The sequence below is a fragment of the Marmota monax genome, unplaced genomic scaffold, assembly GCF_021218885.2.
Source record: "Marmota monax isolate L192 unplaced genomic scaffold, Marmota_monax_Labrador192_F-V1.1 WCK01_AAM20220418_F8-fsc00008, whole genome shotgun sequence".
Taxonomy (NCBI): domain Eukaryota; kingdom Metazoa; phylum Chordata; class Mammalia; order Rodentia; family Sciuridae; genus Marmota; species Marmota monax.
Genome location: NW_026694432.1, coordinates 17,407,637 through 17,432,589, shown reverse-complemented (window position 1 = coordinate 17,432,589; position 24,953 = coordinate 17,407,637). Strand labels below are relative to the sequence as shown.

Sequence of the window (24,953 nt, the reverse complement as noted above, 5' to 3'; positions counted from 1 at the left end):
CCTTTTTTAAAAATATTTTTTTAGTTGTTGATGACCTTTATTTTATTTATTTATATGTGGTGCTAAGAATTGAACCCAGTGCCTCACACATGCCAGGCAAGTACACTTGCCCCAGCCCCAGGAACCCTTCTTAATGCTGGGAGGTGGGGGGGCGGGGGGAGACCTCAAATATCTAATAGTGGTTTCTGCTAAGTAAACATTTAACTCCTTGGGCTACCATTAATTTATTAATACTATTAAATTAATCTGTACTCCACTAATTACCAGAACACATACATTTATTCTCAAATGAATAACGTGTGGGAGACACTGTTTTGTAGGGCTTTAGACAATGTCTGGGAAAAATGCAAGGACTTCTTGCAGTGACTCCACAGGACTCTGAGGCCAGGAATCTGAGGCCCACTGATTGAAAAGTTTCTTCATCTAAGTGAAGTGCCAAAGCACACACACACACAGTTTAGAATTATTGTCTTTCCAAGAACTGATACTATTTACAGGAGACAACAGACTTAGGAGGGGAGAAGATAGGCCAATCAAGAAGCAAGGCTAGAGTTAGGTTCATGGCTCAGTGGTAGAGTACTTGCCTAGCACGTGCGAGGCACTGGGTTTGGTTCTCAGCACCGCATATAAATAAGCGAATAAAATAAAGGTCCACAAAAAAACTAATAAAAATATTTTTTTAAAAAAAGAAGCAATGCTATATGATCCTAAAATGGTACTAAGAAGGATTTCCTGCCCTTAGCTTTTTAATCTCTACTTGAATAGCATTAGCATCAGACAAGAGAAGAATTTACGAATTATCATAAACCCTCCTTTTCTGTACAAATATACTAAGCTCCAGCTTGTCCTAAACCATAGGCCTACTCTCCACTCTATGGTCTGCTGTCCCAAGCTGCACCAGCCACCAGAGCTACAGTTCTCTGTGACAAAATGGTAGTACAGAGACATTCTAAAATCAGAAATACAGTGGTTACATTTAGACTGGTTTCTTAGTTCACAGCTGGAGCATTTAGTCTAGAATATAAGTCCATGTGAGAAAAATGAGGAAAAAAAATAAAACCTGTGAGTTCGCCATTTTTTAGTCCTCAAACAAATGAAATAAAATAAAATATAGGACAAATCTGTTTGGTGGCAAGTTTTATTCAGTACCAACCCCACCAGATTCTCCATTTTGCCATTTTGACTTCAAGTTGATGGCAACTGTCAAGCAACAAATCGCTGCCTCCTTGAAATTTTTAATTTACTAGAGGAATCACACATTAATCCTTTCCAAAGACAATGATACAAAAGTACACATTATTCAAATTGCAAAGTAAAATAAGAAGTCAAGGCCAAAGGATCTCCCAGAAAGCAATTAGCAATCATCATGACCTGGCCTATGGTGGAAAAAAACTGAAAATGGTATTCAAAGACAATTCTCTCTAGGAATCTTTTGAAAAATTTTTCCCATTTTTCACAGTGCCTTAATTTGTGATCCTGCTAAAATACCTTACAAATACCGTCCTAAAGAAACATGTTTGGTGAAACCATTTTGACAATCAGAAATAATGTGCTAGGTCCTAAATGAGAACAATTGTCAAACTACACTGCCAGAATACACTGGCATCATCTGCTTGGGTATTTAAACCATACAAAATAAAGTGTTGCTAACAAATTGGAAAAATACTGAAAGAGAACTTCAAAAAGACCACACACACTTCATTTTAAGACCGGAATAGAACTGCTATTCTTGAAAATGCCAATGAAAATCAAAATACTCTAGATATTATATAAAGTCAAAGAACAGAAAGAACAAAGACTCACTTCAAAGAACTTCTGAATGACATAATTTCCAAACACATCCACCATTAGTTGGTAAGCAGCCTGGAGGATTTCATTGAAGACAAGCTGGCGCTCAGCTGCTGTGGCACGCTCTAGTTTCAGCTGAATGAATCTGAAGTCAAAGTAAAAGGGGCAAACACAGCATGTTAAGAAGACTTGGAAATTAACAAGTATATGACACTTTAAATATCAGTACTGGGATATGCATTTGCATCTGCACACAAGAAATTGAACACTGTTTAAATGCATCTCTTGAAGGAAAAATTTCTGAAAGGGGGAATTATCTCTTAGCTGAAATTTTAAAAGTATATTTAAAATTTTAGTATATTTTATTACAGAAGGGTGTGTATACAAAACTGTGAACTGGATTTTGCCTTTAGAAATAAGTCTTACTTCAATGACTTCCAATCTTATGGTCCTTACTATATTCTTTGGCCCATATCTGTAAGAAGTAGCATTTATTATCTTCTGAAGTAATAGCCATTCAGTTTGCCTTGTTTGATTCAGGTGACTATATCAGGAAAAGCATGGTATTTCTTAATCTGGCCTATAGAATGCAAATATAAAGTTGGGTGTATGGGCACATGCCTTAATCCCAAAGACTTGGGAGGCTGAGGCAGAAGGATCACAGGTTTAAGGCCGGCCTCAGGAAATTAGCAAGACCATGTCTCAAAATAGAGAATTAAAAAAATGGGCTGGGATGTGGCTCAGTGGCTAAGCACCCTTGTGTTCAATCCCCAGTTTAAAAAACATTATCATAATCCAAATATAAGAAATCCTTGCACAACAGTAAGTCAGCAAAACTTGGAAGAGGAGGGAGGTTATTAAAAGCTTTTTCACTGAACACCAACATAGAGAAAGAAAGAAGCAGAAACAGAGAAATGGGAAAGAAGGATAGGGATGTCGCCTAGTCTCTAGGACCATATTCCCCTTCTGCAAAGTCCTGGAACAGCCCAACAGGAAGGGTTAAGCCAAGCCAAATCTAAATCTAGTTTCTATGCTGGCTTGTTCTCTCACCTCCACAGCTGGTAGACTTGTCTTACTCTGAAGCACCCAAGATCCAAAATTAGGTTTAAATGATGTCTTTTTGAGAGCAAAAGATTCTTTGTAATGCTTCAAGTAGCAAAAGTGTGTGCGCGTATTTGTATAGTGCCTCTATTTCTTAAACTACAAAATTTTTGGAGATTCTCCTAAACTAGAAACACAAACTACCACTCTGTCAGACAGGCAGAAGGAAGGGTTCCTTGAAGCATGTGATCCAGACAACTAAAGGCTCTTTCCAAATATTTGTTTCTCTGGCAACCCTCATAATCCACATCCCTCTGAAGTGAACGGAGTACCAGGAGGCACACTAGCTATTTACTTTGTTTGACTAATACTATGGCTATTTGTTTTCATACATGCCTACCTGAGGTATGGAATCTCAGGCATTAAGGTTTCAATTACTTCCAGCGCCAAAGCCAACTCCTCACCTGGACCCATGCTGGTCTTGGGAAAATTCCATTATATGTCCAGCAATCTCCCGAAGTTGCAAATTAGGGTACCGGTTATTTCGAAAATCTTCCAAAAGTCTGCTCCTGCCAGAGGGCATGACATCAGACATTCCGTATCGTAAACGAGAGGAAGAAAAAAGGGTGCTGCTGGGGCTGAAGAGGCTGGAGGCGCTGCTTGCGCTGCGGTACTTGGCTTCAGCGCCGGGAGCAGCAGAGATGTATCTTCCACTGCCATTTGTTAGTCCTCCTGTTGGTTACAGAACAGAAGGACTTAAGACCATTCTTGTAGAATGTCATTCAAAAGACGAAAAATCATCGCAATACATGAAGCCTGCATTGCATCATCTCTGATTTCTTCAATTTTGTTGCTTTTGTGTTAACTTGATTTTATTAGTGCTGCAACTTCATAACTTACCAAACTGGAAGGAAACTTTCGTGCAAAGATTGAGAAGGAAATGCTTTTTACTACTGACAGTAGACTGCTGGCAAGAATGGAGCAATAGTAAGTGCAGCCTTTAGTAAATAAAATATGGAAACGTGCCGACCGTGTGAACCCAGCACCGAAGCACCAGCAGCAAGGACTCAGAAACCACAAAAAGCACCGAGCTTCAGTGGTTGTCCACTCTAAGCTCTGTGGAGACTCCCTTTATTCCTAAACTCCACTCTCATATGAGACTCATCCCTAAAGATCCAGATTAATCTGTTTATATAAACCTACCTATATATGAAACCTCCAAAATCTTTATTTGAAGGAATAATTCTGTTGCCAAACACACATCTGAAAACCACTAAGACATGCAAGATAGAGGATAAGAGGGTAGAAAAAAGAAGACACACTTTGAGAACTGCCGCTCATGATTTCTATGGGATAGCGCATGAAATGACTGCAGTAGCAACAACTTTCATGCCACTGACACCACTGTTAGGTCTGGTGACAAGGGAATAATTGTGACTTCCTGAACAGGTAAACCAGACATATGAGCAAAAGGCTAATCAGAAAGTAAAGCAGGGATAGAGGTGTAGCTCGGTGATTAAAGCACAGGCCCTGGGATTAATCCCTAATACCATTTAAAAAAAAAAAAGTAAACCAACATACTAAATTATAATGAGAATGTTTTCCAACACAGTTTTATAATATAAGCCTTTTTGTTTGTTTTAGGCAGTGCTGGGGACTAAACCCAGGGACTTGTACTAGGTAAGCGCTCACCACTGAGTTATATCCCCAACCTTAGACTGATTTTTCTCCATTCCTCTTAAACAAACAAAACAACAACAACAACAAAAAGTAAAGTTAAGTAAGAAATACCACATAAACCATGAAGAGCTTAGATGAATAAAAAATTAGAATCTATGAGGAAAAGGCAATTTCTTCAGATGTTTAAAGAATGTCTAGATTGCAGGTTAATGGTAACTGCAGAAAGATTCCTGACTTGGATTTCTCCACGAATTCCAGGGCCCACCTTCAAAAGTCTGGGTCTGAATGAAAGTGATGGAACCAAAAGAAAATGGCTCAGTGTTAAATTCTGCTCAATGCTTACTGAGCGTGAGTCCTATGCCTTGTTCTACATTACCAGGTTCTCTGTTGCACACATTCTATCAAATTCTCACTGGAATTTTTAGAAAGAAAATTTTAATTCCCATTTATGTAATAAGAAATTACGCCTCTGAGAGATGAAATGCTCATCCAAACACACAAAATCCATAATTTTCACGGCCAAAATTCAAAACCAGTCTCTCAATTCCAGGATCATGACCCTTGCAATTACAAGAGTCATTTTCAGACTCAGTTACATTGTTTTCTTGTTCTCCAGAACATTGCTATTTTTGTCAAATTCGATGGTATTTCTTAATCCAAAAGGAAAAACGAAATTTTAAGGAAAGGAAAAAAGAAGATGTGAAAAGAAAATAATAGCCATATGACTGTTACTTTACTCCATTTCAGAAACCCCTCTTTTTCCCTGAGCAATGGACGAAGAAAGTGATGGTAGGGTGGGACAGTGGATGCTGGGGAGGCAGGGCATCAACAACTCGCTTCCAGGAGAAACAGCACAAACGCATACAGTTCTGAAAACACCTGAACAGTAGTATCTTAAGGTGCTGGTCACTGATCAAGGCAGAACATATACTGGAAGAAAGCCAGGTCCTTGGTGACATCATTGAATGATGGCACAAACCAACCAACCCTGTCACTACCCTACTAATATGCTTTCAGTTGTATGAGCCAATAAATGCACTTCTGGTTTAAGCTATTATGGTTGGATTTTTCTGTTATCGTGGCCAAAAGTGCGCTAATCGGTAACATAAAAAGGCAAGAGGGAATAATGGTTAATATGACTATAATACATGTTGGTACATTTGCCCTCGAGTTTGGATTTTTTAACTCTAGTCTTCATGGTTGCCAGACATGTATAAACACAGGTCTGCATGTGAGCACACACATCGTTTTTAGTATTGGGAAAAAAAGAAATATACAAATCTCCAAGAGGGAAAAGAAACGTTCCCAGGCACTAAATAACAAATGTCAAACTGATAATTCAGACACACTCTGTGCAGGACAAGCAATATTTCTTTAAATGGTAAACCAATGCCTAATCTTTTAGTTGAGATACAGGTTCTTTTGATGTTTTATGAAATGCTGCTTAGCAGACAGTAGACCATCAGTCAAGTATTTGTTGATTTAATTTCAATTGGATGAGGAATATGAAGGAGCATATTTTTCAGCTCCTCTCAGTTGGTGCACCTACACATACCCAAACCATGAGAGCCCTGAAAGTGCTCGAACTTGCGATGTGTTTTGAAAGAAAGATTTACTTATTTATTTATTGTAGTTGGACGCAATAACTCTATTTCATTTATTTATATGTGGTGTTAAGGATTGAACCCAGGGCCTTGCACATGCGAGGTGAGCACTCTACCACTGAGCCATAACCCCAGCCCAGAAAGATTTCTCATAATGCTTTACAAGCAGCCTCCTGTGGCTTCCCTATTTTCTACAAGGTTTTGACAGTGGTAGATTGCATTGGGCTGTGTCCTATAACAACTTGCCACAAAAATTAAGAGCTTAAATGTTTTCATTTAAATTACTGTGAACCCTAGATGTTTACTATAATGTTACTGAGGGTTTTCTGCCAATGACCACCTCTGTTCCATCCTATTGGTGCTCACAGATTGAACAGATGCTTAATGAGCAAAGACCCAGCTTGCCACCTTTAAAATAAAATTTGGTTCTACATATTTTTATTGTATTTCCACCACCCTAAAGGAATGAACAAGCAGAACACTCTTCTTCCAGAGAGAATGTGAAAAGCCTGGGAGTTGTCAACCATACACTTAATGATATATTTTATCTCCCATATCTTGATTCTTGGAATTTGAAATGGTATAACCTAGAATTGTGCAGAAAACCATTAATCATCAGAAACGGAGGGGATGGGTATAGGACAAAGAGATATATGGGTAGGCAGGGTTTCAGGACATAAAACCATTATGAATCAGACTTTTGGGCTGGGTGTGGTAGACACGTAGGTAATCCCAGCAATTCGGGAGGCTGAGGCAGAAAGAAGGACCACAAGTTTGAGGCCAGTCTGAACAATTTAGCAATACCATATCTCAAAAATTTAAGACTGGAGATACAGCTCAGTGGTACAGCACCCTGGATTCAATCTCTAGTTATCAGGAAAAAAGAAAATCAGACTTTTCATATGCTCAAATCCACATCATCTCTAATGTCTTTTCTTTATGAGAAAGGAAGCAGAATTTACTAGAGGTGGATACTTTAGGCATAGGTGGGAGCTTATAGACTTCATCTAACCTGCACAGAAGCTACAAATGAGATTTATACATCCAGTTGCTAATAATTGCATTATTATTTACCTATTGATACATGTAAAAATAATATTGTTAAATTGAGAAATACAAAACATACTTAAGCCAAACAAAGTAAATACTTAAGAACATCTGCCTTAGCAAGGATTACAAAAAAATTTATATGTATTACCAAGCATGCTTTCATGCGAACACATGGGAGTAGGAGATTGAGAGAAAAAAAAGTGATTTCACTTTTTAAAAATTATAATTTACACCAACAACCCTGAAAGCCTAGATGAAATGGGACAAATTCCTTAATGTCATGAATTACCAAAACTGACACAAGAAATACAAAACCCAAACCTGTAAGACAAGAAGGATGTAAAGAAATTGAATTAATCACTAAAAATTTTATTTTTAATTATTTAAAAGTACAACAAACAAAAGATTGCTTCACTGGTGAATTTTATGATCATTTAAAGAAGTAATGCCAATACTCCACAAACTTATAGAAACTAGAGGGGAGTGATAAATTTCCAAACTCATGCTCAAATATATCCCCCTGACACCACATAAAGACATCACAAGAAGGAAAATAACAGATATTCTTCCCAAATACAAATGCAAAATCTACAAAGAAAAACATTAAGAAACTGAATCTAACATGAACATGTGAATTTTATCCCTGGAATGCAAGGTAGGGTTCACACTCCAAAATCAATTAATGCAATGTATCATATTCACAGAAGGTTAAAAAACACTTAACATGCAAAACCCAATCATGAAAAAACTCAGTAATTTGGAAAAGTAGGAAATTACCTCAACCCAATAAATAAGACTCTATTTAAAACAAACTATAATCATACTTACAGGTAAAGATGAAAACTTCACTCCCAAGATCAGATCAAGGCAAGAATGTACGCTTGCATCTATTCTATTTAACACCGAATTAAAGTTCTGCCCAGTTCTACCCAATCAGGCAAGGAAAAAAATAAATGCATCTAGATTGTAAAAACTGACCTTTTTTTTTCCCTCAAGAGATAGGATCGTACATATAGAAAATAGTAAAATTTCACCGCAAACCAGTAGAACTAATAAGTAACACTGAAGTCACAGGATAGCATATGAATGCACAAAATTGTATTTCTATAAAGCAAACAAATAATCCAAAAACTAAAACTAGAATACAATTCCGTTCATAATAGCATACAAAATATATACTTTGTAATAAATTTAACAAAAGCAATGCAAAACCCATACACTAAAAAATTACAAAATTATGCTGAAGTTTAGTGCCAGAACTAGATATTCATGTGAGGAAAGATGAGCCTTCACCTAACAAAATACACAAGAATCAACTCAAAATGCATCATGCTTAAGCCCAGCAGCTTGAGAGGCTGAGACTTAAATTATCACGAGTTCAAAGCCAGCCTCAGCAACCGCGAGGTGCTAAGCAACTCAGTGAGACCCTGTCTCTAAATGAAATACTATTTAGGGCTGGGGGTGTGGCTCAGTGGTCGAGTGACCCTGAATTCAATCTCAGGTACCCGCCCCCCAAAAAAGATCAGCTTAAAGTGAAAGCTAAAACAATAAAATTTTCAGAATAAATACAGGATAAAATTTTCAAGACCTTGAGTTAGCCAAAGATTTCTTAGATCCTATACCAAAAGCACAATAAAAGGAACTTACCAAAGTTTAAAAAACTGTAGCACTTTAAAACACATTTGGGGGCTGAGGATATTGTGCTCAGTGGTAAAGCCCCTGCCTCGAATGTGTGAGGCACTGGGTTTGATACTTAGCACCACATATTTAAAGAATAAAAAAATAAAAAATAAAAAAATAAAGGCATGCTGTCCATCTACAACTATTAAAAAAAAAAGATCATGAGTTATTAGGAAAATGGAAAATAAAATCAAATGAGGTAGACACTGGGGGCCGGGATTGTGGCTCAGCAGTAGAGCGCTCGCCTAGCACGGGCGGGACCCGGGTTCGATCCTCAGCACCACATAAAAATAAAGGCATTGTGTTGTGTCCATCTACACCTAAAAAGACAGAGAGAGAGAGAAACCGTTTCATGACCCCTAGAATAGCTGTGTAAGACAGATAACAATAAATGCTGATGAGGAAATAAAGAAAATGGAATCCTCACACTACTGTTGAGAAGGTAAAATGCTGCATCAAATTTGTAAAAAAGTTTCTAAAAAGCTAAACACAAAACTAATAAACAACCCAGCAATTCTACTCCTAGAGAAACCAATGTGTCCACAGACAGACTTGCATGCTAATGTTCACAGCAACATTATTTCTAACAATCAAAAGCTGTAACCAATGAATCATCACCAGCTATGAATAGGGCAAAATGTGATATATCCATAAAAAGGAAGGCAATTCAACAATAAAAAAGGAAAATCTACTGACACATAATAGAGATCATGGCTGAATCTCAAAAACATGAAAAGAGAAGCTGGGCAAAGGAACACAAGCAGCTTCAGAGACTTGAGGCAGGAGGATCACAAGTTCCAGGCTAGCCTCCACAACTCAGCAAGACCCTGCCTCAAAATAAAATCAGTGGTAGAGCACTTGCCTACCATGCATGAGATCCTGGTGTCGATACACAGAACAGCACTCATGCCCCTGCCTCCGCCAACACCCACAAAATAAACCTTGCAAAGAGAAAGAAGCTGGAGAAAATGAAAATTTAGAAAGAAAGTAGATCACGGTCGACTGAGGACGGGAATAGAGATTAACTTCAAATGAGCATGGGAGAATCTTCTCGGGGGGTGGAAATATTCTAAAATGGATTATGGTTGCACAACTGACAGTTTATAAAAATTCACTGTATAAATAGTTGAATTTTAAAATACGTAAAAATATAACTTGGTAAAAAAGATTCTTTTCTCTAGATCTGGACTTTCAATTGGTAGTGAAAAGCTACTGAGGATTCTTACATAGGCACTCAGTAAGTCATTGATTAGTAAGCAATGAAAAAACTACAACAACTAACTTTTTACGAAGTCTAACATGTCTAACTGCTGAAAGGATGTGTGAAAATAATGTGACAGAGAAGAGATCCATATTGGAAAAACAGAGAGCTTGGGCTGAATGTGCATCCAAACATAATATACATGTGGTATTAGAAAGTTCATTAAACAAGTTGAGTTTAATTCATGTGTGCATGAGTTAGAAAATTCTGAGTATTCAACACATTGAGTATCAAGTTCACAATATGGCTGCTCATGATCTAAGAACTGATGGCTGGTGGTAGCAGTGAAATAGTATTAGGAATTAGAAACTATATTTTAGGTGTGCCTAACATATATTTGATAAGTTTATTGCACCAAAATTTCTTTAGGACCTTTGGATGGACACTGTTAGTAACCAACCACCACACCTCTATTTTCTCAAATTCTCAAATTTTCTCTTTTAAGATTAAAGCATACAAAAACCCTTTTCTAAGCAGGAAACTGAGCTAAGACAAACCTACTGATCCAGACATGAAGCTCCTCAGGAATGGCATGTATGATACATGTATTATACGCAGCAATGGTAGTCCAATGCAAACGCATCAGAATAAATTACTTAAACAAGGTAAATTTTTTAGAAGGAAAAATGTTAAACACAAATCTATGCATGCAGTAAGTCATTAAAACAAGAAACAATGCACTGATAATTTGTGTTCTCTTGTTAAATAGGAAATAATTAAGAAGTACCATCCTATTGCTGCTACACTAGGAAGAGGAATGGCTGCAAGTTCCATTTTCACAGTCCAACAGCCACAGCATCAGTTCAACAGCCAAAAACATTACAGTCCACAGAATAAATCTGGCCTGCTAACTATTTTTGTAAATAAAGATTTATTAGAAGACAGCTACACACTTGTTCATTTACCTTTTGCCTGTGGCTGCTTGCACACTTCCACAGCACAGTTGAATATTCACTAGAGAGCCCACCTGGGCCTAAAAGCTTAAAATATTTACTAGGTATCTCTTAAAAGCAATTAACAAATGGGGAAATTTATTTAGTACTTAGTGTGGAATGGCCTAGTTCAAATATTTAAACCAAGATATTAAAAGGTTACTTCTGCATCTGAAAATGCACTGGTTCAAAAGATATCCTAGGCACATCATGTGACAAGATGCACATGGAAATTGTCTGCTTTGGAGTCAAAACTTTGTTCAAATCTGAGAGAACCTAAACAAGACATTTGAGTTATGAGGCTCACATCTGTAACATAGGGATAATGCCTACACCTTTCAAAGCTGCATGTATATATAGGACCCCAAACTATTAATACTAGCTATCATTAAATGTTCATTCATTCCTCTCTTCTAATCACACATCAAACTGGAACTTTCACCCCACCTCCAGATTTTGCAATAGACCTCAGTCTTTAAAAGCCAGGCATTCTGTCTCTTGGAAACACTATTGTACAAAATACCACACATTCACTGTGGATGTACCAATCAGGGAATGTTGCTGCAAATTTTCTAAACCTCAAAGTACTCACATCAGCAAACAAATGAATATACTCAAATGCTTTCAAAGATTCCACTCTCATTTCTAGAACAATAACTTGACTGCCCCACACACTTCAGACTCTTTTTGTTCTTATATATCATTTTCTAGTCTTTGTTTTCTATAGGAAGGCATCACATTTGCTTTTAGTTAGTCCTCACTTGAATCCATGAAACCACGCTTAAACTTGTTGGTTAAAAACAGAATCTTTTAAGTAAAATGGCCAGGCATGTTGACCTGCCCAGGAAAAAACTGATTTAGGCTTATTAACACAGAAACATTAATAGCACACCCATTCACTTACAAAAATATGTGATCACTCCATTTCTACACTTCAACTTTCCCCCATCTGAGAAATCAATCTGACCCTCAAAACTCAAACATGATGTGCAACTGGGAGAGCGGAGGGTAACCCATGTGATAAGAAATTATCTCCTACCTCTTGATAAGAGATTTGCCACCCAAAATGCTAATATAATTTTCTCTTCATTCTTACAGCCAGCTGCTCAGACTCTTCATTTCCTAGATCTACATAGTAACATTTAAAAAATCCCAAACATAAGGTAATCTAAATAAACTATAGGGAAATAGGTATCTACTGATTAGCATACTGTGTAGTTTAAGAGTATACTTACAAATACTAAAAATTTGGCAAAAAAAATTTATATAAAATGTTTTATGTGAAAAGCAAGTTATTAACTGTATATATGGGGGAAGATCTGAAAAGAAATAGTAAAATATTCATAGTGGTAGTATTTCAAGTGATGATGCTAACTGAATAAATCCTGTCTCTGTGTTCTCCACTTTCACTGAAATGAATCTGTACTGTGTTTATGACGAAAGACTCCCACAAGTAGCCAAAGAACACAGAAGTTTGTACTAAATCTGAAGTGAATATACAGGGAATGTACCCAAATGTTAATCAATCACAAACTGCTATACTAGCTATAGGCACAGCCTGAACAACATGAGGTATTTACAGAAGGCACAGAACACCCAGGACACTTCTAGGATAAAGGGTTTGGCCTTTGCTTATGCAAAGTACTTGTAATGTCATCAGTGGCAAGAGATTTCTAGAGTTCAAGGTGGTGTTAGAGTAATGGTTCTTACCCAGGTTTAAGCTTGAAGAGGATCCATGTGAAGAGAGGGAAGGAGGTGGTGTCTGTGAATGTCCTGGTCCCTGACTAGGGAGAGGCATGCCCACGGGTCCAGGAGAGGAGGAAAAGCTAAGGCCGTTATAAAAACTGTGTCCAATGGGGGTCAAGCTGCTCGATGTCCTCTTATAAAGGTCACTGCTGCCAGTCAGGGAGTCACGGCGGGAGCCACTGCCAGTGTTGGAGTTTGCAACTAAAATGGAATTAAAACAATGCAGATAAGAACAGGCCTGTTCTTCGAAGAACAAGCCCAGTGACCTGTTCCTAACACTTTGATCCAGACTCCTTACCACCGCAAATTTGTCAGCAGAGACAGCCTAATTATTAATGTAGCAGTTCTAGGGACAGATAAAGTAATAAAGAGGACATGGCTCAGGTAAACATGAAACTTTTGTTCAACAACATCACACGTATATGGCAAATTTACCTTCCTCTGGTGTCATATATATTATGGGATGGGAACGGGTTAAAAAACTCTGACGGCCACATGAGCTATGGGAAAAGGTGAAAGAAAATGGACTAGAAAGAATGCCTTTCATCCACCCAAAGTAGAAAAATGGAATACAGAAAAAAAAAAAAAGTCTCTAAATGGGGCACTGCCCCACTACATAAGACTTACACATGAAAGCCTGTTTTCTCAGTGGGCTCAATCAAGAGTTACTACTAGCCTCCAATTAGGATACTTTCTCTTAATCGTGCCTTTCCGTTTTGAGGTCACATTGTTTTATAACTACTGCAATTATCCCATTGTTCACCAGACTACATTCCTACTTCTTTTCTTCCATCAAAACATTAAAAATGTTTTGTCTCATATCCTTCCTCCCAATTTTCCACAATGTCTTCTTTAATGTTGTTTGAAAGACTGGAGAAAACTCTTAACTCTTTATGGTCTGCAAGCCAAGCACTGGGCACAGTCTGGAATGTGGAGTATCCAGCCCTGTGATCCTCCAAAGTACTCTCCATCAGTTTTTAACATCCACAATTCTACAGTGCCTTCCATATTCTTACCACTGCCTACAAAAATCTCCTGTTTAAGAACCTGAAACAAATTAACTATGTGAGTGTAAATAAGTTACAACATGAGCATGGACCTAAAATTGATCCCAACTGTACAATTTGATTTCAAAAGTCCATCATCTCAAAGATTGTGTGGGCTGGCTGGATTCCCACGGGGCTCGATCCAGATCTGCCTGTGATATCTGTCCAGGGTTCCATGCATTGTCAGGGTTCCAGAAAGATTATAATAATAATTAAAACTCAGTTTTAACAGCATTATCAGTTTGATTTCTACCTGCTGTTCCAAATCCTCCAAGGGCTGATCCCAGGGTGGCACCAAGAGAACTGCTACTTCCAAATCCCAAGGATGTGTTGGCAGGTTGGGCAGAGCCCTGGGAGAAGAGGGAGCTGCTTTGTGAGTTGCTGCTCAGAGAGTTGTTGCCATAGAAAGAGCTGGATGCCAGGTTGTTACTGGGCTGCTGCTGGGGCTGGGGCTGAGGCTGCTGGGTTCCTAAAGGGCGAAATGGTCCGTTTGTAGTTCCAGCAAGACCACCAGCAGCTCCATTTGCTGAAGCTGCAGCTGCTGCAACAGCTGTGAAGAAAGCAAACCATTTAGCTATGAAAGGGCTTAGGCGCATTTCCAAACTCCATTTTTTTTTTTACCCATTTTTAAACCTCTTAATTCTACCTATCTTTTCAAGGCAGACACAAACCTTGAAAAGAACTATACAAATCTATCTTTGATCCCTTCATTTGAAGCTTCTACTTTCTATTTCTACTTTTGATTTGAAATCAAAATACCAAGGGAGCAAGCTCACTATGTTGGCAGCTTATTTAAAGCATGTGTAGTTTAAAAGGGGTACAAACATCAAATGTATCCATTAAATACAACTACTTCCTAAAATCTCAAATTCCATACATATCTGTGATGAGATTTTTTTTCAAACCGTGACATACATATACTAAAGCTCCCCCAAAACCTATATTTTTATACCACTCTCTTCCAGATATTATTTATTTTTTAAATTTTTAATTTGTTATATACGACAACAATATGCATTACAATTCATATTACACACATGGAGCACTATTTTTCTTATCTCTGGTTGTACACAAAGTAGAGTCACATTCTTTGTGTCTTCATACATGTACTTAGGGTAATGATGACCATCACATTTCACAATTTTTCCTACACCTATGCCCACTTCCTTCCACTCCCTCCCCTTTTCCCCTTTGCCCTATCTAGAGTTCATTTAATCCTCCCATTTCTACTGCTGCTAATTTTTAAAAATGCATATAAAACTTAATATAAAAAACTCTCACTGCACCCCAAGCAAATATTTCTTGCCCAGTTCTCACTACTTTTTCCTATTTCCTCTATCCTTACCCTATGCCAAACCCCCCCTTATACACGCCCACCAAATTATCTAAAAAACAATGACTTCAGTATTTGTAACATTAGCCTTGGAATGCTGCCAACAGTACATTTTCTATGAGTAATCCATCTTCCAATGATCTCAATGGAGCCGGTCCTGTGTCTAACCAGATGGTACATGACATGCCTCCCCCAACCCAATCAGAATCAACAGAGGTCACTTATTGCTTCTGATTCTCTCTTTGAAATATTATAGGGTGGAACTGTTATGCTGAGAATTACCAACTAAGGTACACTTCACGAGCAGTTCCCTCCTTGCACCCCATACCTTTAGCTGAAGCACCCAGATGAAGCTCACCTGCTTGTGCAGCTGAGGAACTAATGATGACTGGGGCAGGAGCTACAAGCCGAACAGGAGCTCCAATACCATTTCTTGCTCCTGCATTCACCACAAGGGCACCAGTTTGGTCATAGTAAGCAGCAGGAGCCAAAACTGGATAACCTAGGAATATCAAAGTCAGCATATGAAGAGATATACTGCAGTTCCCCCTTATCTACAGTTTTGTTTGTCACTATTTCAGTTACCATGGAAAAATATTAAATGGAAAATCCCAATCATAAACAATTCAAATAACTTTTAAAGTGCGCACCATACTGAATAGCATAACAAAAATCTCATGCTATTCTGCTCCATCTGCCAGAGATATAAACAATCCCTTTGTCCCCCATATCTGTTCTATAAATGCTACCCACCCATTAGTTAACTTAGTTCTATCAGACTGCCTTAGTTGTCAGATCAATTTTGGTACTGCAGTACTTATGTTCAAGTGAACATCATTTTACTTTATAATTGTTCCAAGTGCAAGAGTAGTGATGCTAGTGATTCAGATATGCCAAGAAGGCATTAAGTGCTAAGTAAAAAGATGAAAAAGATGGTTTAAAGAAAGAATGACCTCATATGCTGAGCTTGCCTGAATCTACAGTAAAGCTATGGTTGTTGATATTAATGTGCTTAACTTATAAATTAAGCTTTATATAAGTATGTATGTATATACTATCCATGGTTCCAGGCATCCAATGAAGAGTCTTGCAAGATTTCTAGCATATTAATTAAGTGCACAGTAAAGAAAAGTGTTGGTTATTCCTCTGCTGATAGTGAGAAGGTGACTGAGTAGGATAGGAACGTGTGCTCTTTGAAGTGCTAGCCAAGGCTATCACAAACAATCATATACCAATAATCTGGATTTTTTTTAATATTTATTTTTTAGTTGTAGTTGGACACAATACCATTATTTTATTTATTTATTGTTACATGGTGCTGAGGATAGAACCCAGGGCCTCGCACATGCTAGGCGAGTGCTCTACCGCTGAGCCACAACCCCAGCCCTAATCTGATTTCTTAAATACGCAAATACAAGAAGCTATGAGGATTACAATCGTCATAGTATTTCCATACCACTTAATAATCTAAGCATAAATATCCTAAAAGTCAGCAGGAAAGGCTTCAAAAGATGAAATCTCTAATAAATCTTAATTTGAGCCACATGGGATAATAAAATGTAAAGGATTAGTGACTAACAAATGAAGCAAGTTAACTTTATTCATTGAATTCATGAATGGATCAGTTAATTTGGCTATGTTCCACAGTCAATAAAGATATTAAACACAATATTTAAGTTGAGGTCTCTTTTAAGTGAAGAATATGAAACTACATCTGATCCCACACAAAGCCCAGGTCAGCAAACCAAGAATAATACACCATACATTCATTTTACATGTATCAGAAGTAGGCAGTTTAAAATCACCTCTATTATTGACAAAAAAAAAAAAATCCTAAAAATATAAAAAGACTGACCCTATCAATAACAGGACTTTCTTCCCACTGTGCTATTCAAACACAAAGGTATGAAGACTAAAGCCTTGGAGTGGTGATAAGATAGGCCAACCACATCCTTAATTCTAATCGAGAAAAAGTTGACCACCAAAGAAAAATCACATTAATTCAAGCTGTGTGGACATTCATATCTCCAACATGTAAAACTTAAAACTGGCTCAGAATAATGCTCTCATCAACGAACTATGGTCTAAGTGAGGGCAAGTGTATATCATCCTTGCCAGTATCCAAATCTTGACAAGCCCAAACAAGCTAAAAGCTTGAATTATGCACATTCTTCTCAGTATCACCCCCAAAAGCAGACTTTCCTCCACCCCACTCACAGTGTTAGGAACAAGGTGCAGTATTACCTGGCATGCCTGCAGCCAGACCTTGTCCAAAGGCAAGAGCAGAATTTACAGCTGCAGCTGCCACTAGTGGGTCTGTTTGCTGTCCCTGCTGGTTCTGATTTGGGGTCAAAGGACGCTGGCTGGCTCCTCCACGGAGAACCTGGAAATGGGAGACAGAAAAAAGTCAACTACTTTCTTCTCACTGGGAGTATTTAAGACCCCCCATATGCTCAAGTTCAAGTCGAGTCAACTTTTAAAAATTAATAGTTGTAAAACATTTAAAATGTTTTACATGTGGTACGGCTGTTAGGATAAAAATCCAATTAATGACATCATTCTACCATACTTAGTTTTTAAACATAGCACCTCTATAAGTAGGAAAAGTGGACAAAAGGGATGACTCTTTCATTAATCAGATATTTGATTCCTATCATGTGGCAGATGCTAGGGACAAGGCAATGAACACAGCAAGCAAAGCCTGCCTTCATGGAACTTTTACTTTAGTGAGTAAGAAAGATAATCAACAATAAATACGTAACGTCAGTATTCAGACCAAAAGTGAGTGTAGAAGAAATGGTAAGCAGAAGAGGGAGGGTGCACTCCAGACAGGACAAACAGCGAACTTAACCCACACATTTCAGTTAAAATACCTGTGTGTATGTACACACACACACACACACACAGAGTTTTATTTTTTTTCTACCCTTTAACACTATTCCCATTTAATCAATGCCCAAATGAACAGATTTGATTTTGGAGGCTTCTAAGTTGCTTCACTTTAACAGATTCTACAAAAATGTTCATCTAAATGAGCGTTAGTCAAGTTCAGTGCAGAACACCAGTTCTGCCACTGTGTTACATTTCCTGCTATTAAAAAAACAGAGATATCAAGAAGTCAACAATTATTTTTATTTTGAAGGATTTGAAGTATACATTTCACAAGATCTATTATATTGAGCAAGTAAAAATGCCAAGCCCCACAGATGGATGCTGAAATTGCCATTTTCTGAAATTGCCATTATGTTTGCAAGCACAAAGTTCTCATAAGATCACTTTAAATTTCACCTTGCTATTTATTAAAAGCTTAAATATGTAGTCAAGAACAGATTAACTTTTATACCATTCGGGAAAGAATACAAAAAGAAAAACATTAACAATCAACTAATCTTTTACTGATTAACCTAATTACCCTATGTGAATAACACTGTTAAGAAGAGATGAGTGGAAACTAATTAAAACAAATTAAAAAAAATTAAAAAATAATAATAATGAGAGCAATGATGTGTGGACACTTAATTTACCCAAAGTCTTTTATTTCTTTATCTGCAAACAGTGAGAGTTTTAACAGCTGATCTTACAGACATGCTGGGACCATTAAACAAGGTATAGTGCCTAATACCAGTGGATAATCAATAAACAGTAGCTCATCACTATTATCAAAATATTATGCAATTTATTTTTGTGACCTGAAGACTCCAACCAACTTTACAGGAGAAAGAGTGTGTCAGACTACATGGAGAGAAGAGGGGAGGGGACTGCACAGAAAAATTTCACTGTATGAACTTATTCCAAGGAAATAATCATAAACTTATGAAAATATTATAATCATGATTTATAACACCAAAATATTAAGTTAAATCTCAAACTGATCAGTCAAAATAAAGCATAGAATATTCTTTAATGGATGATATTTAAAAGAACACTAACATCGAAGAATAAGAAAGAATAACAAAACCATATGGACAAAATAATTCTAAATTAAATAAGGGCTGGGGATGTCGCTCAGAGGTAGAGTGCTTGCCTAGCACACACGAGACCCTGGGTTCAATCCTGGGAGTGTGGAAGGGAGGGAAGGAAGGAGGGAACAAAATAGTAAGATTATTTTTTTACATAAAAATTTAGGGTAATTTTTTTTTCCTTTTAAGCAGTATTTTAGTAATCGGGGAAAATGGTGTATTCAATTAAGAAGAAAGCTGGGTGTGGTGGCTCAACTAATCCCAGGGACTCAGGAGGCCAAGGAGGACTGCAAGTTTGAGGAAGACTCAGCAATTTAGCAGGCCTTGAGCAACTTAGTGAAACCCTGTCTCAAAATAAAACATTAAAAGAACTGTGGCTCAGTGGTAAAGTACCCCTGGGTTCAATCTTGGTATCAAAGAAAAGAAAAAAGACATATAGTACTTTGTTTACTTTTAACTATTCTTTCTTTAAAAATGTAGTTTAAAAGTTCCTATAAGTTAACCGTTATGACAGGTTTTTAAGAGCTATATCCAATACAATAGGTGTTGGTGATATGCAGTCTAAAAGCCTAGCACCTCCCCCTTGCTTGGTAAGTAAGTCATTTGCAAATTCTGAAGTGATGTGAAAATGGTGCAGAGCAGGCATCTATAATATGGTAAAAGGAAAATTTTACTACCAGTCTAAAGATCCACTTTGCTACTTCCTAGCTATATGATCTTAATTGAACAATCCTCTAACCAAGTTTCTCTTATGAAAATTGAATGAATATCATTACCTCACCTACTTGCACTGACCAAGTGCCTGATATTTAAAAGGCATTTCACAAGAACAGTTAAATCTGAGATTGAATATACATACACACACAAGAGGGAACTCATTGCTTTCAGTGTTTTTCTGTTAGAGAAGAAACATCCTGAAATAAGTAAATGTGTTTACATTTACCTGCTGCTGTCCTTGCTGAGCCTGTGGGGTGGTCTGCTGATTAGCAGAATTAGTTGCTGCTGCTGCAGCAGCAGCTTGCTGCTGAAAAAGACTGGCGGGGTAGACTCCCCAGGGTGTGACTCCATAATACTGGTGAGGGACCACAGCTGGGCCTAAAAACAACAAGGGAAAGGTAAGGAAGATTAGACTAGTAAGAATCATCTCAGGACTTCCATATGACTTACATATGACCCAGTAGATCCTACCATAAAAATATTAACTTAAAGAATACATTGGGTTGTCCTAGCTAATCATTAACTGTCCTTTAAAACAGAAAATATTATATATAAGAAACTTAAGCCAAAGTCTTCTGAAGTCAATTATCATATTCCAAACCTAAAAAAGAGACACTGAGGGACAAAATTTTGAGATACTGAAAGGAGAAAAACTGACAGAACAAGTTCAGAGGAGCTGGGTTTAAGAACTGTTGGAGGGACTGGCCTTGGAAGAAATAATGGTTTTCCTATGAGAAAGAAAGGATATGGCGTAGATATGGAAATGTTTATTGTAAGGAGAGAAAGAAATTAAGGGTTTGGGCACTTAAAGCGATGAAGGACAAAATATGGATGTATCCTACTTTCATAGTAAGAATGGCACCTGAGAGGATTGACAGGACCCTGGTGCATCCTTTACTCCAGAAGCATGAAAATCTATCAGTCTTCTGACAAAAATCCCCAACACTTGACTGACTTCCACTGTTCAATTTCAAATAGGCTTGGTTTTCTTATTTCTATTTTTTAAACTACAGAAGTTTTTCACACAACTACATTCAGACACTCATATATGAAATTTCAAGTCACATGTAGAACCACCACCAAAAAAAGAAAACAAAAACAACAACAACAAAAAAAAAACAGCACCTTGGGTATAGACTAGCCAATATCCTAAACAAAACTAAATATTCTGTTTTAATCTAAATGATCTGTTCACATTTTCTGGCAACAAGCTACAGCTATAGGCTCTGCCACACAGGATAGGTAGCAGAGATGTAACAGAGTCATGAAAACAGCAACATGGATGTGGCAAAACTCTTAACCACAGAAGCTGGTGACAAGAGACACCAAGGATGAACATTTGTCAATCAAGAAAAGAGCTCAAAAAATAATTTAAAGCAAATAATAAAAAGTTAAAATGATTTGCTGGGGATAGAACCCAGGGCCTCATGCACACTATGCAAGCACTCTGCCACTCAGCTGCAATCCAGTCCAATGCTTTGGCATTTCCATCTTGGTATTTTCTATATTCTTGGGCAGAACAAAAAGTTCTGTTTATAAGCAAAAGGGTTTATAAACACTATGTGAAACAGTATACCTGTGAAACACTATACCTGGGTACATACCAAAGGTGCTATTCAGAAAAGTCATGTTACAATAGGAAATATTATATTATAAGCAAAATATTTTTAACTTGTCATTACTACCACATTGAAGAAAAATAATGGTGGGTCCCCAAACTCCTCTGACTAGTATTCACATACTAGTAAGTTAAAGAAACCAATGAGAGGAGAAAATGAAGACTCTACCTGTGCCTTAGTTTCCTCGCTTGTAAAATAAATACTAATAGGTGCTAGTGGTATGGCCATATTGACCTTGAAAGGATAGGTTGCAATCTGCAATGAAAATCCCTGGCTCCCCCAAGAGCCAACAAAGTGATCCTGGACAGAGTGTGCATTAATCTTTAAATTTTCTCAACTAGCATTTCTACTACATTACCCTGGACATGTGGCCTAAGATCGAATTCAGGAAGACATCTTGGGATGATTAATTCAGTGTTTCTCATCAGAGTGCCTACTTCAATTCCTGTGTGAGTGACACCATACTCCATAGGTTGTGAGTTAACATCATGTGTGAAAAGCACTAAGGTCACTTTCAGTCTGGCTCAGCATGAATACCAAAAAAAGGAAAAAAAAAAAAAAACAAGATTCTCACCACCAAACTAGCATCTCAATGAGCGTAAGTATGTCACACCTAAGATTAGCTCTGCTTCAAATAATATGTTAAAGCAGTGGTGGAAAGGACTTTAAGAAAGTAAAGACTAGATAACTCAAGGTAGCGTGGTCAATCTAGATGACAGTAAAATGTAAAGCCTGGAGTTAAACCTGGTTACAAACCCAAACGTACATTTAGATTATGTGACCTCATACAAGATATCACTCTGAACTCAATCTCCTAATCTGTCAAAATATTCTCTGACAACACATATGAACAAAAAGCACTCAGGACAATGCTTATAAATAGTTAAGTGTGGCGTACAGGCTAATAGTGGTGAGCAAAGACTATTCTACTACAAAGAGCTTTTCATTTTCCTCAAAAACTAGAACAGGGGGCCATCTTAAATATGCTCCCATGATAAAGAGGAAAACAATTCTAAAGAAAACCTAAGAAATGATGTTCTGTACTGAGTTCATAATATCAAATTATGTCGTACAATAAATGAAATTTCAGACTAGGAATGTAACTCAGTGACAGAGCGCTTGCCTAGCAAGTGCAAGGCCCTGGGATTGATCCCCCAGCACCTCAAAAATAAACAAACAAGTAAAATTTACATGGCTATTTAGTCATGATAAACATAATTTGAAGGAATGCGTCCCCAAAGAATGCTCAAGAAGATGTTTTATATGTCCAAATGTTAAGCTCAATCCACCCATATACAATAGCCCCACTGTGGTGGTAACATCTGTATCAAACAGAGTCAAACAGGAAAGGTGCTTTCTTTTGAAAGATTCAGTTTCAAGAGAAATAATATTCATGAGCTTCTCCACAAGCAAACAAAAACAATGCCATAATCAGTGATGAAAAAGAAAAATTATCATGGGAGGATTTCTGAAGCTAAGAATGCCAGCCAAAGAGCTTGAGAGAGAGAGAGAGAGAGAGAGAGAGAGAGAGAGAGAGAGAGAAAGAACTGTTCACTACAGAAGTTTAAGGTGTCTACAGACTAAGGCCTAATCCAGTGCAGTACCTGCATCAAACTGAAAGGAAATCAATATCACTATGGTGTGAGCCTATGGCTACCTATCAAGAGGGGAGAATGGTGCACAAGTACAGGCCTACACAAAGAATGCCCTATACATAGGGGATGATGCCAACCTGAGCTCATCCTAAAAATTATCAGGTAATGTCTTAAAAATACTAATACCAAGGACAAACTCCAGCACCCTCCAAGAAAAAGTGAACCCCGAAAATAAGAGTGAAAGGACTAGATTTATGTTTAAAATCATATTCCTGAAAATTTCAGAAAGGAGGAGGAAGAAAAAGAGACACAGAAATTAGGGATATGTAAGAGAGACCAGTTTAAGAATCAGAATAATTATAGATGAGAAGGACTAAGTAGACCTGGCTAAGGAGAGAAATTCCTAAAATATAAATGAGCTTTGTGTGGGTCCACAGAACCACAAAATACCTATGAAGGGGGCAGGTGATAAATTTGCTTTTGGATATGTTAGAGTCAGAGGGACCTATAATTATAGCTAAGTAGAGATATCCAACTAGCAGGTGGGGCATTAAAAATCAAGACATGTTTCTGTTGGGAGACATGGAGTTGGGAGTTGCATGCCCATCTCAAATTGCTTTAGCAAGTGAGAAAATCCCTCATGCAGCAGTATGTCTCACCTAGCGTCGCTGCTGCAGCCAATCCAGCTGTGTAGGGGTCCGTCCCTGGGGGAGCAGCACTGATGATGTATGGATTGGGGACAAACGCAGCGGGAGCTAAACCTGCTGAAAACATACCTGTCAGTAAAAACAAACTTCACCAAAACTGCAACCCTACCAAACACCTATATATTTTGGCTACAAGTTCAGGATATAGATGATTGGGGGTGGGGGGTAAGATGAGAGTGAAGAGGAATTTTACAAAGATAAAATAACCACTACCCTAAAAAATTATGGTGATATTTATCTAGTCCCTTTTTGTTTTTATCCTTTGCTAGAGAAATGCTTAAGTTAAAACCATACAGTTTTGAATTTGGCACAACTTAATTGTTAAAATTTATTTTACTGTTTTTCACTGTTTCCTTCTGTTCTTTTTCCCAGGGCCTTATGCATGCTAGGCAAGTGCTCTACCACCGAGCTATATTCCCAGCCCTTAAACTAATTTTAACTCAATTATTAGACTAAAAATATTGATAAACTGGTACAGAGGGAAGGACTTGTTCCAATTTAAAATAATTTTCCAAACAGTTTTCCTCACAGAAAACGTGTAGGTATGTGCAAAGTCTACTATACGCAAGTCTACAATACTGGACCCACACAAAACTTCATGCTTAGTTTTAACTAGTTTACAAGCAAATGGGTGTTTTCTTCCACAGCCATACCACATTCAAGTCTGGTGATAACCCTTCCATTCAATCATGCCATTTTGGCACATTAAAAAAGTAAATAGATAAAAATCTCTACCTATACTTGTTTGGAGTTAATGGGATTATGTTTTGAAGAGACCTTTAAAAGGTCTGGGAAGGAGAAAGGTCAAGGAGCTAGTACCAAATGTATATCAAAACTCCAATAACTGCTACAGAAAAAGGACACATCTATTTAAAAACCAACCATTACCTAAGAATTTTTTTGGTGTTTTTTTTTTTTTTTAATTTTCAGTGCTTAGAAGACAGGTTTATAGTTACAATTTGCTACTTAGTAAATAATACTGATATAATCATAGTCTATTCAATGTCCAAACCTTTTCAAAAGAGCTAATGCCGATCACTACTCATTTCTATAGTAAATACTTAAATCCTGCAACAGCTGAGGCAGGATACTAAGGAAATCTTATGAACTCAGGTCTTAATATGCCAAAAATAAAGAATGTGGCTAGAGACAACTAGACAAAATGAAGGGGCCATTTACCCTATCTGCGGGTAAA

The 24,953-nt window shown here is 37.5% G+C and overlaps 1 protein-coding gene and 1 non-coding gene across 16 annotated transcripts in view; both read right to left on the bottom strand.

Annotated features, from left to right (window-relative positions):
- Positions 1 to 24,953, bottom strand: part of Pum1 (pumilio RNA binding family member 1) — a 122,540-nt gene that overhangs the window by 15,604 nt on the left and 81,983 nt on the right. For 6 of the 15 annotated variants that reach the window (XM_058570952.1, XM_046469458.2, XM_058570954.1 and 3 more), the window contains 8 exons: positions 23,711 to 23,815; positions 20,064 to 20,215; positions 17,406 to 17,544; positions 15,520 to 15,663; positions 14,082 to 14,378; positions 12,747 to 12,983; positions 3,294 to 3,561; positions 1,804 to 1,933 (listed from right to left, as the gene is read on the bottom strand). In XM_058570952.1, the coding sequence (XP_058426935.1) occupies positions 1,804 to 1,933; positions 3,294 to 3,561; positions 12,747 to 12,983; positions 14,082 to 14,378; positions 15,520 to 15,663; positions 17,406 to 17,544; positions 20,064 to 20,215; positions 23,711 to 23,815 (1,472 nt within the window). The remainder of the gene's footprint in view (positions 1 to 1,803; positions 1,934 to 3,293; positions 3,562 to 12,746; positions 12,984 to 14,081; positions 14,379 to 15,519; positions 15,664 to 17,405; positions 17,545 to 20,063; positions 20,216 to 23,710; positions 23,816 to 24,953) is intronic. The other 9 variants (XM_046469459.2, XM_046469460.2, XM_046469468.2 and 6 more) reach the window with 3 other exon arrangements.
- LOC124075454 (small nucleolar RNA SNORD103/SNORD85) lies at positions 17,208 to 17,280 on the bottom strand. The gene has a single exon (XR_006846067.1). It is a non-coding gene; the product is annotated as a small nucleolar RNA SNORD103/SNORD85 (small nucleolar RNA).